This window comes from Mustela nivalis (assembly GCF_964662115.1).
Source record: "Mustela nivalis genome assembly, chromosome: 5".
Lineage (NCBI taxonomy): Eukaryota > Metazoa > Chordata > Mammalia > Carnivora > Mustelidae > Mustela > Mustela nivalis.
Genome location: NC_139024.1, coordinates 10,075,528 through 10,089,941, shown reverse-complemented (window position 1 = coordinate 10,089,941; position 14,414 = coordinate 10,075,528). Strand labels below are relative to the sequence as shown.

The following is a 14,414-nucleotide window of genomic DNA, read 5'->3' as shown; positions in this document are numbered from 1 at the left end:
GATATCAAAGATATTAAAGGTTTTTTTTTTCAACCCTTGGAATTACGGACCTACACAGGCAGAGAGGGGGAGGGAAGTAAGGACTTGCAGAGAAGGGTGCTGGAGGTCAGGAGATACAGACACTGAGCACCGTTTATATGCAGAAATATGTATGGAAAAATATGCACGTGTGTTTGTGTGTTTATGTGTGTGCACATGTTTAAATAAACGTATTTAAATTTTTATAAAATTTCTTTGCACATATTAGATCTGCGTTTGTCCTCAGCCTGGGGAAATTTATGCTCCTAATTTTAAAAAAGAAAGTTTGCTTTTTCTATTACAAAGGTGTAGTATGCCTTTTAGAAAATATGGGAGGTAGATGAAATTACAGTAGAGGTGGACACCCATGGCCCCCTCCAGCGCATGCAACTGCTGCTGGTGTCCGGTGTGGGCTGTTGTTCTGGTGAGTTCTGATTGCCCGGGCCCGTTCCCGCCAGGTGCTTCTGCAGTTTGCTGAGACGGAAATCTCAGACATATAATGGGCCTCGTCTAGCCGCATCTTATGGCAAATCTTGCAAATGTTTGATCTCATCCTTGTGTCTTCTTCAGTAACGGGAAGGGGGAAGAGAAGAGTGCAGCCCTTCTGTTTCCCATCCCCTGGCTCAGACCAAGCTACTGAAATATCTGAACCTTCCACGTGCTAATAATTGTCAACAGCATGTTCTGAGGGCAGGAGCTCAGAGAGAAGGGGACAGCAAGGGAATACCAAGACTGTCTGTCCCAGAATGCGCTGTTTGTGAGTTGACTTTTGCCTGTTTTCTGCGTATTTGCCGGCCTTCCGAGGATGCCGCCCTGAGACCGTTGTGAATCGAGCGGGCAAAAGAAGACAAACGCCATTTTTGGTTTGACTCCGTTATTAACACTTCGCTGCGTCATCACGGAGTCTTTTAGGAGCTAAGGGAAAGCAGTCAGGGCTGAGAAAGGGCCGTGGTGCTCAGCACCACCACCTCGAGAAGCGCTTTTGGCTTCTGTTTAACCAACAAAGCCAAGGGAATCTTAAACAGCGGGAAGTGTCTTAGGAAGCCGTCCCCGCCATTTAAAATCTGGAAACGATCATGTTTAAGCATGCCTCAGGACATTTGTTTGAAATCCGTATTTAACTCAACACTCGACTTTTTTCTTACTCTTGTGATATTTTCCTTCCTTTCCTGCCACAGACCTGATATTAATTATACCTCATTCTTTCCCCCGTTTTAGTTACTCCTGAGGCCTGGCGTGTGATGATGTCCCTTAAGTCAGGTCTTCTGGCTGAAAGTACTTGGGCTCTGGACACTATTAACATCCTCCTATACGATGACAGCACCGTCGCCACCTTCAGTCTCTCCCAGGTAAGCCGGACCCGACCCGCCAGGGACCCAGGGAGCGGAGGAACGTTGAGGCGTGTGCAGCGGGGGAGCTAGTGTCGGGGTGACCGCATCCATTGGGCGTGGCCGCCCTTGTGGTTGTTACGGACGAAGAGCTGAGATTGAGTCGGGAGTAGTAACTCGCTTCAGGCTCCAGTGTGCATGCGTGCACGCCTGTGTGTGTGTGTGTGTGTGTGTGTGTGGAACAGATAGTAAAAGTAAGTTGCTGTTGAGAAGGAATGTCAGCAACCAGTAGAGGTGACCGAAATACAACATCGAGCCGGGCCCGTGGTCAGTGTTGGGTCTGCGGGAGCTGGGGGTGGGACATACCCTCCTTTCCAGGGAGACCGAACTGCTTTCTTTCTGTCTATTTTTTTTTAAGATTTTATTTATTTATTTGACAGAGATCCCAAGTAGGCAGAGAGGCAGACAGAGAGAGAGGAAGGGAAGAGGCTCCCCGCTGAGCAGAGAGCCTGATGTGGGGCTCAATCCCAGGACCCTGGGATCATGACCCGAGCCGAAGGCAGAGGCTTTAACCCACTGAGCCACCCGGCCGCCTGAGCTTTCTTTTGATTAGAAAGAAACGTTATGGTGTAGAAAATGTACACGGGAGAAAGAGGTAGAGAAACCCGTTTAATGAACCCCCATATCCCCATCATCGGCTGAGATACTGTGACCTCATGGCCAGACTTGGTTCTCGGTCTGTTTCCTTCCTTGCTGCCTCTCTCCACCTTATTTTGGAGCAGTCATTGGAAAGCCTCCGACTTGCGTAATAGAGCTTCAAGCTCTCCTTTGTCCGGCAGTCGGCTTCAAGGGGCCCCCGCGTAATTGCTGGAGGAGAGAAGGGAAGCAGAGCATTAGGGAAAATGCCCCAGAGTCAACTGAGCTGCAAACTTTTAAAGAAATATTTAGAAACAAAAATGAAGAGAGGTAATTCTCCCTGCTGTGTATGAACAATTCTCTGCTTTGGGTGAAAAAAGCCAAAACATCTAATTACCTTGCTTCTGCTGAAATTGGACCAGAATCTTCCACTTTGTCTTCTCACATTTAAGTCCTTGTTATAGCCCTGAAAGGCAATTTTTCACTTGATAGGACGCGTATTAATAAGGTTATAAACATCGTGTGAAGCCCATTGTAACAGAAAATACTAAAAAACGTGTAGTGCCCTTTCTAGAATGCCTGCCTTCTGTCCTTAGGTGAGCAGGTGAGCGGGCATTGCTCACACATTTTCATACCAGAATCGCTTTAGTAACTTGCCGCTTTCCCCTACCTTGGGGATAAAAGTTAACTTTAAATCAGGGGACAGACACCCAAGTCTTCACGTGAAAAATTGTGTCTTGATCCCCTAAAAGCGAGTCCTTTAAGGTCCTACTTGATTGGCCCCTTACTTCCTAATAATCGTTCACACCCACTTTCAGGAAACCGATAGGATATGAAAATACGATTGATTTCCAAAACACCTGTCGTAAAAGAATCCTCCAGTCCCTCCTTATCCTCCGTCATCCCTACGTGTGGTGGCGTGGGCACTGGGGGAGGGGCGCTGGGCAGTTGCTAATCATGGACTGTGTCGGCGTTCTCAACGCAAACTTGCAAGGAAACGAAACTGGTTCTCAGGTGGCTTTTGTCTTTCAGCGGGAGTTGTGGTAGCTGAAATGTAAAAGTGCATTCTATGAAACACTCTAATTCATTTATCAGGGGCTAAATTGATTTGTTTTTAATTTTCTGTGTTTATGAGCTACTACATTGCTGAAATTATCTTCTCCTGAAGATATACGGGGAATGTAAATTAGAGTAACCTATGGCACCTGAGACAAAAATAACCATAAAATCCTAAGAATAATAACCGTAAAAATCCAGGCAAGCCCATCGCAGACAAATAGTGGAGGAGAACAGACTCGCTTTGGGTGAAGGAGTCCGTATGTTCACGTTCCCGCTCTGCCCGTACGGAGTGCGGTGGGTCTGAGTCAGAGCAACAGACAAAAGGCAAAGAACTTGATAATATTAAAAAGAAGAAAATACCAGGGAAGTTTCCATATTATAGACGGAGTAGGAAAGTCAGCAGGAAGGGAGAACACGGTGCATGTTGATTTAGTTAACGTAAAAGTCAGGAAGCCGCCTCTGAGATGGAGTTTCTCTCTCTGGGCCTACCTGAAAAGGAATCAGAACTTGAGAAGATCACCCCAAAACCGTATCCATAGCTCTCAGGACGGCTGCCCTTCTCCGCCCGGTCCAAGGTTCTGACGTTGTTCCGTTCTTGTTCTTGTCCCCTCTCTAGTTGTCCGGATTTCTCGAACTTTTAGTAGAGTACTTTAGAAAATGCCTAATTGACATTTTTGGGATTCTTATGGAATATGAGGTGGGCGACCCCAGCCAAAAAGCCCTTGACCACAATGCGGTGAAGAGAGACGACAGCCAGTCGTGGGCCGACGATTCCGGGAAAGAGGAGGAAGAGGCCGAGTGTGTCGAGGAGGAGGAGGACGACGAGGAGGACGAGGAGGAGGACAGCGGGAAGACAGAGACGGAGGAGAAGAGCGGCGCGGCTCTGGCCTCTCCCAGCGCCCCCGCAGACGCCAAGGAGAAGCCCAGGCAAGCGAGTAAGTTCGACAAGCTGCCGATAAAGATCGTCAAGAAGAACAACCTGTTCGTGGTCGACCGGTCCGACAAGCTGGGCCGCGTGCAGGAGTTCAACAGCGGGCTTCTGCACTGGCAGCTCGGCGGGGGCGACACCACCGAGCACATCCAGACTCACTTTGAGAGCAAGATGGAAATCCCTCCTCGGCGGCGTCCGCCGCCCCCCGGGAGCTCCACGGGCAGGAAGAAAGAGCAGGAAGGCAGAGGCGAGGCTGACGAGCAGCAGGAGAAGAGCATCATCGCGACCATCGACGACGTCCTGTCCGCTCGGCCGGGGGCGCTGCCGGAAGACGCGCACCCCGGTACCCAGACCGAGAGCAGCAAGTTCCCCTTCGGGATCCACCAAGCCAAAAGTCACCGGAACATCAAGCTGCTGGAGGACGAGCCACGGAGCCGAGACGAGACTCCTCTCTGCACCATCGCGCACTGGCAGGATTCTCTGGCCAAGCGCTGTATCTGTGTGTCGAATATTGTCCGTAGCTTGTCTTTTGTGCCTGGCAACGACGCCGAAATGTCCAAACATCCAGGCTTGGTGCTGATCCTGGGGAAGCTGATCCTTCTTCACCACGAGCATCCGGAGAGAAAGCGAGCGCCGCAGACCTACGAGAAAGAGGAAGACGAGGACAAGGGGGTGGCCTGCAGCAAGGATGAGTGGTGGTGGGACTGCCTGGAGGTCTTGAGGGATAACACGCTGGTCACGTTGGCCAACATTTCCGGGCAGCTAGACTTGTCTGCTTACACAGAAAGCATCTGCTTGCCGATTTTGGATGGCTTGCTGCACTGGATGGTTTGCCCGTCGGCAGAGGCACAAGACCCCTTTCCCACGGTGGGACCCAACTCTGTCCTGTCGCCTCAGAGACTCGTGCTGGAGACCCTCTGCAAACTCAGCATCCAGGACAATAACGTGGACCTGATCTTGGCCACGCCTCCATTTAGTCGTCAGGAGAAATTCTATGCTACGTTAGTTAGGTACGTGGGAGATCGCAAAAACCCAGTCTGTCGAGAAATGTCCATGGCGCTCTTATCGAACCTGGCCCAAGGGGACGCGCTGGCAGCACGGGCAATAGCTGTGCAGAAGGGGAGCATTGGAAACTTGATAAGCTTCCTAGAGGACGGGGTCACCATGGCCCAGTACCAGCAGAGCCAGCACAACCTCCTGCACATGCAGCCCCCGCCTCTAGAACCGCCGAGCGTGGACATGATGTGCAGGGCGGCCAAGGCTCTGCTGGCCATGGCCAGGGTGGACGAGAACCGCTCGGAGTTCCTCCTGCACGAGGGCCGGTTGCTGGACATCTCGATATCCGCCGTCCTGAACTCTCTGGTCGCGTCTGTCATCTGTGACGTACTGTTTCAGATTGGGCAGTTATGACACCCGTGAGAAGGCAGCATGTGTGCGTGAAGACTGGAGGCTCCCGTGTAACTGGCTGTTTTCTGTTCTTGTTTATCCAGCGTAGGAAGAAGGAAAAGAAAAGCTCTGCTCCTCTGCCCCATTCACTATTTACCAATTGGGAATTAAAGAAATAATTAATTCGAACAGTTATGAAATTAATATTTGCTGTCTGTGTGTATAAGTACCTCCTTTTGGGGTTTTTTATTTTGGTTTTTGTTTTTTTTTTTTAACCAAAGTTGCTGTCTAGTGCATTCAAAGGTCACTTTTTGTTTTTCACAGATTTTCTTTTTAATGTTCTTTTCCATGTTGTATTGCATATTTTCTTTTTTTTTTTTTTTTTTCCTTTTTTTTTGGGAAGCAAATTGACTTTAATGGAAAAAAAGTGGCAAAAGATGCTAAGGATGAGAAAATTTCACCACACTGAGGCAAAAAGGTGAAAAATTATCAACTTCCTAGGCATGTTATTCTTCAGATGATGGAAAAAACAAACTGTATCCCATCGCCCAAAGCTCTGTGCAATAGAAACTTCTAGAGATGTAGGGATAGGGGCTCACGGAGGTGTGTCAGTCAGTAGTCAGACTATGAAATGATACTGGTTTCTTCACAGGAAAATGGTTACATTAGGCTAGGAGCAAAAACAATTTTTTTTTTTAAGTTAAGAATGAAAATACATACCTGACAACGATCAGTGGAAACTGCTTCCTCACCACTACCGTCATGTCTGCTGTCTGTCGTCTGACCTTCCACATGACAGTTCTTCACAATTCCTTTAATCATTTTTTAAATATTTTTTTTTTACTGCCTATGGGCTGTGATGTATATAGAAGTTGTACATGAAACATACCCTCATTTTTTCTTTTCTTTTCTCTCTTTTTTTGTTTTTTGGTTTTTTTTTTTTTTTTTGGTTTTTTTGGTTTTTGTTTTTGTTTTTAGTACAAATTTTTTAGTTTCTTTTTCATGATGTGGTAACTACGAAGTGATGGTAGATTTAAATAATTTTTTATTTTTATTTTATATATTTTTTCATTAGGGCCATATCTCCAAAAAAAAAGAAAAAATACAAAAAACAAAAACAAACAAAAAAAAAACAAAAAAAGAGGGTAATGTACAAGTTTCTGTATGTATAAAGTCATGCTCTATTTCGGGAGAGCAGCTGATCACAATTTGCTTCATGAATCAAGGTGTGGAAATGGTTGCATATGGATTGATTTAGACTATGGTTACCAGTACAGACAAAAAAGAAACAAATACAACTAAAAAGAAGAAACACAACTTGAAAGATTTTTCAGTGACGAGAATCCACATTTGTATTTCAAGATAATGTAGTTTAAAAAAAAAAAAAAAGAAAAAACTTGATGTAAATTCCTCCTTTTCCTCTGGCTTAATGAATATCATTTATTCAGTATAAAATCTTTATATGTTCCACATGTTAAGAATAAATGTACATTAAATCTTGTTAAGCACTGTGATGAGTGTTCTTGAATACTGTCCTGGTTTCCTTACAGTGGTTTCACAGTAACCAACTTCTTCCCAAGAAATAAGGGAAAGCCCAGCCGTGTACTAACTGCGTCCTCATCCTGAAGCCCCGAGGTCCGGAGGGACCTTTAGGGACTACCTACCTACTTCAGAGTGGGGAGCAACACTTTGATTTTCTCAGATCATTTAGGTAATGAGTCTTTGTTTAAAGCAATCAACCCTAACAACACTGAGGTATGAGAATTTCCGGTGTGTATGGGAGGCGGCGGCTAAGCCCCGGAGCTCGCTGGCCTGATGATGTACACTCTGCCTTTTCCTAACCCTATCTTGATTTGACTCCGTTCAGTCTCGTCCGTGTCTCTTCTGCGTGCCTCAGAGGTATTTTGCATTTAGTTTACTCTGCTGTGTATAACCTTTATATTGTGCAATGTTAAAAAGACGATGTTCTATTATATGTGGTGTACATAGTGCAAAGTGATTATTTCTATTTCAGGGCATATTAATAATCTCGTGTTCCTTCCTACCTGGTGCACAGTAGCTTTTTAAAACCAGTCACTTCAAATTTGAACTTTTTCTTCCTGGGTCCTTGACTGTTCTCGTGTAACACTCCATTTCTTTGAAACTGCTGCAGAATTAAGGTGTTAGCGGACTCCCTTCTGACGCTACCTCTCCACCACCCCGCCAGCCCCGGCCCTCTCAGACCCCCCCAGTCCTCTCACCAGACCCGTTGCCCCAGGGGTCGCACCCAGAAGAGTTAGACAAGAGCACACGGCTGCGACCAGCATGTGAAACGTGACTCTAATGTCACGCTAAACCGATTTTTCTGCGAGCAGTGCCCTCCTCTGTCAGCCTCACCTTCCTTAGTCCCGCGGTCTTCGTACTTAACAGTGCAGCCAAATAGATGTTGAATTAAAAACCCACGTATAAGTCTACTTTAAGTACATCTGCGTGCTAAGAACAGATTTTAGCGCTCTGAGCTTCAAATGCGAAGATTTGTACGAGGGAACTCGATAGCAATCTTAACCACTCTCTTAACCAGAGCGTGAATAAAAGGTGTACCCAGACCTGAAAGTCCTCTAACATCCCCATTCCTTTGTCACTCGAAAAAGTCATTACAAAAGACTATTGTTTTCATGGTTTGTGTTGTAATCAGTACCTAGAGTCTGAGCATTGCGCCACAAGTTTTTACATGCTGATATGCAACCTGAATAATCCAGGAAGACTTTAGCATCCTTTCTCCAGTCACCCCAGAACCAAGACCACAGCAGCCCACGAAGAGCGTCCAGCCTGCCTGAGATCAACCTGCCTACAAACTGAGTCATTGCTTTGTCTTAAACATTAGTTGGTTTTTTTCCCCCCATGAGGCTTTTCAGAAATTGACAGGATGCCCGTACTTTAAACGTGTACAAAAAAAAGAAAAGATAAAAATAAAGGTGCAAAGAAAGTTTAGTATTTTGGAATGGTGCTATAAAGTGGAATCTGTTGGTATTTGAGTGCAATTTTTTATTGTCACATAAGAGCTATCGGGTGGCGTGTACCCAGAAATAACTATTCACGTGTTTTGTTTGAGGTTGAGAATGACAGAGAATCCATTTTCATTGGCAAATGTGGCCTCTTCAGAAACTAGTTTCACTGTTTTTGAAAAGTTATAATAGAGAATGGCTTTTTAAGGGGGGGATGAGCAGTCGGAGGGTACAGTACGAGCTATTAACTACCTCTTTTATGGAAAGAACCTGGCCTTTGCCCTGAAATCCATCCATTTAAAAACTGTTGGAAATCTTTCATTTCCTGTCAAACCCCATGGACCGATTCCCATTATCTGTTCACCTGCGCGGAAGCAGAAAAGGTATTATAAATGAGCCACAAATGACAATCCAAACAACCCGTTTTCTTCTTGCTGAGCTGTGTTTCACTTCTTTCTCGGAGAGCGGGAAGGCCAGCCGCCCGACGGCCCTGCCCTCCGCCCCGCCCCCGTCAGCCCCACGGAGAAGCTCCTAGTCTGGCGAGCTTTCAGAAATGCCGAGAAATGTCTCTGGTGACAGTGTGTAACACGCTAAGATGTCCCCTTATTCATCAACTCAGCAGAGAGGCGTCGAGCACACGCAGGGCGCCCAGCCCTGTTCTAGGCTCCTAGGAGTCACTTGTGAACAGAGACCCTGTCACAGGACAGGCTTTGGGGTCAGACGGTGACAGAGGGTGACACTGGGTGCATTTTTGTTGACTAAAAATCTAAGGCTCTCACTGTAGCACCTCCGAGTGCGGTGAGAAGAGCTCTGGACTGAAAGTCAAGGGGACCGAGGCGAGGCTCAGTGCCAGGCTGGCCTGCAAACACCAGGAAAACTGGTCTCCAAGGCCCCTCCGGCTCCGGAATGTGAGTCTACAGCCCAGGCCCTTCCCTGCTCACGCTCACGTCAGGTCGTGTGTGTGTTCTGGAGTGGGGGCCACAAAGCCACCACGGGACCCTGGGGCCCAGGGACACCAGGCCGCTGGGTGAGCCCTTGGCAATGTAGGAATCGACCAAAACTCGTGGAAGACCTTATCGAGGCCTTTTTTGTCCTTAAGTCCTGCAGACCCTCCCGTGTGCCCGGGCCCATCTGTCTCCCGTTGCCGCGCTCCCTGCTTCTGTCCCGACTCCCCTGTCCTGCTTTGTTTGATGACACTCCAGGCCTTCCAGAGCACAGCAGTCCCCATTACCACGTTAATTCACTCTGGGAGGTAAACATGGGAGACCCTGAGGGGAGGCTGGAGGCTGGGGCGAGACCGGCCGCAGCGTTCTTCCCGAGTCTGATTTCAGGGACTTGAAGTTTTACCCCAGCTTCTTCGAGGCATTCTCTAAGAAACAGAAGAGCGATCCCAAAAAACAAAAACCACCAAAAACTCCTTACATGTTCCCCTCTGGGCCATCTGTGCTCTGTATGATCGTGATTAAGACTGAGAAATCCTGCCGAAGGGAAGCCTGTTTTATCCCAAACATTTCCTGACTTAATTAACCTTGGAACCTTCTTTTTTTCCCAATGAACTTGGCCGCTTTGGTAGATTAACCGCGTTCGCCGAAGAGCCCGCCTCCCTCCCCAGGCTCCCGCAGGACCCTATCCCTTACACTGAACTTGCAGGGTCCTCCCTGGGGGAGCTCGTGAAGCCTTCTCTTGCTGTCTCTGTGACCTTGAGCAAGGTCCTTAAATTCTTTGAGCCTCCGTTTCCTGACCCATAATACGGGGTAATGCCGACCTCAGGACTGGTGAGGATTGAAGGAGATAATTCTACAAAGAACTGATAACCTGCGTGATCGCTGTGTGTTCACCCTGAATGCACACTCACATTCACACACACACACACACACACACACACACACTTCCTTTGGTGGGTGCTCTCAAGCATGTTTCACAAAAGTTTAAAATCTCCCCTGAGAGGATGTCTTCCTGTCTTCATAACCAGCCACACGGTTTGTGTGACTTTTTTGGTTTAGGTTTTCTCGAAAAACCATAAAGGCTTAGTCGGTTGACAGCCTGTGCCTAGCGGGCAAGGTGATTGTGCTAAATTTCTCTAACGCAGGTCAGTTTGGGGTCTCGGACCTCCAGAGGCGGTGGCAGACCTCACCTGTGACGTCCCAGGCCCCAGGGGCGGGGAGGCGTATTCGGAGGACAGTTGTCCTTTCCTGCCCTCCTCGAATCAGACGGTGGCTAGGAACATCTTGCAGAGGCCAGATGTGGCAGGTGACCAACTGCAACTTTTCTGTTTGCTTTGCTGTTCCTTTTCCTCTGGCGAGGAGGGCTTTTCTCTACAAAAGGAACTTAGTCTTCCCACAGAGCTGGAGACAGGCCAGTTTCTGGGGGCTACCAAAAAGGAATTTGGGACGCTCTTCCTTTCCACGCGGGCTTAAGGTCCCGTCAATAAATGAACCTTGAGCTTTGATCTGCATGAATTTGGCATTCGGATGGCCCAGGATCCGCATGTTCTACACACTGTAGATCTCTCCAAAGGCTTAAGGAGCCTAAACTTGGATTCAGCCTCTTGAAGATATCCTTGTCCAAACAAAAGCAGTTTCTTAAGGCAAAAACCGGCAGCATTTATAACACCGCTTCCAGGAAGCGGTGATCATTTCACATTTGGATGTTTCTTGCGCTTGAGAGAATGTCGTGGCTATTAGCTGTCTTCACAGAAGCCTTGGTGTAGAACATGAGAACATCCATAGGCTGGCGTGCAAAGTAGCTGGAACCAAGCTGAGACCTCCCCTTTCCAAGAACGCGAGTTTGCCCAAGAAACGCTTGCAGCTCTACGCAAAATCCAGGGGATCCAGGCACTTCCAAAACAGAAGCCATGTGTACATTGGCCACAGATTAGAAGGGGGGGAGGGGGGTCCTCTCGTAAAACCTCATCATCAAGACGTGAGGTCAGATGCGCAGTCCACACCTGTTAAAAGGAACATAGGCCAGATTTCAAGCAAAGTCTGGGCAGTCTGGGCAGCGCTCTGTCCTTGTAGGGAACATCTTTCCACAAGTCTCTCCTTCCTGCGGCCTTCGTGATCCGCAAGCCCTTCATCGACAGGTTTTGTGTCGAGAGGCTGGTGTAACTTTCACCCACTGCCACATGTAAGAGCCCGTGGTACAGGCCTCTGACCTCTGGGGCTTTCCTGGGCCTCCCTCCTCATCCTCGCACCCAAGGGCTCTGTGAATTCCTGCACGCGGCTTCTGATCCCACGCCCGCTGGGAACAAGATATCTACCAAAGCCTAAGATTCCCAGGAGATGTCAGATTTTCTACCCTTCTGGACCTTCAGAGATACTACCAAACTTGTACTGGGATTTAATTCTTCCGAAAGTACCATTGGGCCCATGGGCCTTCACAGATGAGCCTCGGTGAGAGATTGGAATGACGCGAACCCCAGCTAGCTTTTAAAGTTGAAATTCCCAGTCACCCCAGCAAGGGGCCTTTCCAGTAGGAATTGGCATGACCGTCAGCCCCGTTCCCTCAGATGCTCTAGGAAGCTTCCCTGGGTTGGTGGTGGTTAGAAGATTCTGCCTCACCTCTTTGGTGCCCGCGCCAGACATCGTTTTGGATTTTCATTGCATAATCTCTTCTTCCCTGGTTCCCTTTTCCTTCCACTGGGATGCAGAAGACACCTGAGGAATGGAAAGTGAAAAGGGACATCTGGGGAGGACCCCAGTTGCCTGTGTTTGGATCATGGCTCCAAAAACGCTGGTCTAAACCGAGAGGCTATTTGTTCCCATGGGGGAAGAAATGACATATCTTCTACACATTAAAGATGAATATACTTTTAGCTTGATTTAAAAAAAAAAAAAAAAAAAGTACCCATAAGTGCAATGCTTGTTTTGTTGGTTCCGTATATTTTTCACCAAATGGTGCGAACATATGGCCAGTGCTTCTCTTGGCCATAAGCTCTGAAGGGAGAAGACTCCTGATGGCGAGAAGCCACAGTGATTTATCGAGATGAGTTTCAATTCCAGAGGGAGCTTCGAGTGAAGGCCTCTCTCAGCCAACTTCTCATGTGCGGGTCCCTCTCCCCACGTGTAACATTTGATGTCTGCTCTGGTGGGTAATCGTAGATCGGGATGCATCTGGGAAAAAAAGCTTGGGTTTTATTAATTAGTGGAATTGCATCTTGGTGGGCCTTGTTTTCAAAAATGTCATTTGATATTCGTGTGGGGGCTCAGAGCACCGAGCAGTCAGGTCTTGACGTGAGCTGGCATCTCTTCCCGTACGCCCAGAATCTGTCTTTAAGGCCGTTGTTAAATGGTGAGATTTTTAAGTGCCTGTAAATCATGTTCCACGTCTCATGTTCATCTGGGGTATTGAACTTACATTTTTGGAGCCCACTCCTCAAAGCCTCCTGTCTGGCATCTCCTACGGGGACTGGAGGAGCAGTCTGTTTTCTATTTTCTCAAAAGCACTTGGGAAACCCCACTGAGGTGGAGCCCTGATGGGAGGCTTCCCAGCGCTCGCCTGTCCCTGGGAGAGGCCTGCGATCCTGACTCACAGCAGACCTGCCACCGCGTCTTCGGCTCACCAGCCGCCCTCACCTCCAGGGCAGAGAGCTTCTGACCCTCCCCCCCTGCCGGGGCACGGGGGCATGCCTCACTCCTGTACCTGACACGGGGGAGAAAGAGCCAGCCTTTTGAGGAGGAGGTTTCTGGGGTTTCCCCAGGACCCATCTAGAGACCCTACCTTTCAGTTTGCACTTCTCCATGCCTCGCCCGTGTCATTCCCATCAGCATAACAGTAGGCAAAAGAGTCTACCATACAATGGGCATTTAATAAACAATGACAATCTCATTCCAAAAACATATGGAGCATCTCCTCACACGCCTGAGTGTGGCCACACACCTTGGCAGGTAAGGACCATTCAGTCTGATGCATGTTGCAGAGGATACGGGAGAGGAACCCAGCCCAGGTTGGAAGGGGCACCCTGGGAAGCCTTCCTGTAGGAGACTGCATGAGTGAGACTTAGAAAAGAAAGAGTGCTCATCATATGGGAGAGTTATGAAAAGATCTCCGGGCATTCTGGGACCGAAAAGAAATCTAGAATTGTTCAAGTGCAGGTTTTGAAGTGGTTGTAGGTAGGAGTTGGGGTGGGGGGTGCCAAGAGGAGACTGGGGAGGTGAGCAAGGACAAGACTGCAGGAGTCCTGCCTCCACCGAGGAAAGCTGGCCTCGGTGGCTGCTTGAACAGTAGTGAGATCCCCAGTTAGAACTCGATGGGAACCTAAGGAGTGAAACTAGCGGAGAAAAATTGTCGGGGATTCAAAGGATTCAGGTAAGGGGTGCTGAGGGCCAAGTGAGAGTCATGGCTGTTGGCTAAGAAGGGTGAGCAATCTTTAAAACATGGGACAGTCCCAATCTTTAAAACTTGGGGACGTGAGGCCTGGTGTTTGTGTGGCCCGAAGAGACGGAAGGGAAAGGCACTTCCTGGTGTGGGTCACTCCCAATGGGGCCTCTAGTCCTCGAGCAGGGGGACCAGCTGGAAGCCTCTGGTATGCGATCTGGGTGCAGAACAGTGGTCTCCAGAGATGTCCAGACTCTCGGATGTGGGGGGCTGCAGGCACAGGGGCATCAAGGTTGTCACGAGCTGAACCCGGGGCAAGGAGATAATCTTGGTTCGTCCTGGTGGACCCAAGGTAAATGCAAAGGTTTTTTAAAAAACGAAGGAGGAGGCAGAAGAGGATTTGAAGGTGCCACACAGAGGGTCAGGGGGTGCGAGGACCCTGGCCTTGCAGGTGGAGGAAGGGGCCACGGGCAGCCTCCAGAAGCTGGAAAAGGCCAGGATGCTCCCCAGAGCCTTCAGTAGGGAACACAGCCCTGTGCCACCCGGATTTTAGCCCAAGGAAGACCCCTGTTGGCCCTCCAGCCCACAGGCCTGTCAGATGTTGCATGACGCACAGTATGTGTGTTGTTTTAAGCCGCTGAGTTTGAGGTACTTTGTTTCAGCTGCTACGGGAGGCGAGTGCAGGGGCTTTATGAGTTTACGGTGCTGTGGGACACGCAAGGGTGGCCGGTTAGTGGCGGTGGAGCACGGGGGTGT

The 14,414-nt window shown here is 48.6% G+C and overlaps 1 protein-coding gene and 1 long non-coding RNA gene across 20 annotated transcripts in view; one reads left to right on the top strand and one right to left on the bottom strand.

The window, feature by feature from the left end:
• Positions 1–6,863, top strand: part of ARID1B (AT-rich interaction domain 1B) — a 436,238-nt gene extending 429,375 nt beyond the window's left edge. For all 19 annotated transcript variants that reach the window (XM_082729553.1, XM_082729546.1, XM_082729550.1 and 16 more), the window contains 2 exons: positions 1,237–1,367; positions 3,658–6,863. In XM_082729553.1, the coding sequence (XP_082585679.1) occupies positions 1,237–1,367; positions 3,658–5,382 (1,856 nt within the window). In that variant the 3' untranslated portion in view covers positions 5,383–6,863. The remainder of the gene's footprint in view (positions 1–1,236; positions 1,368–3,657) is intronic.
• On the bottom strand, positions 5,614–12,355 carry LOC309864234. The gene is made up of 2 exons (XR_014311403.1): positions 8,143–12,355; positions 5,614–8,111 (listed from the first exon to the last, which is right to left on the bottom strand). It is a non-coding gene; the product is annotated as an uncharacterized lncRNA (long non-coding RNA).
• Positions 12,356–14,414: the final 2,059 nt, after the last annotated feature.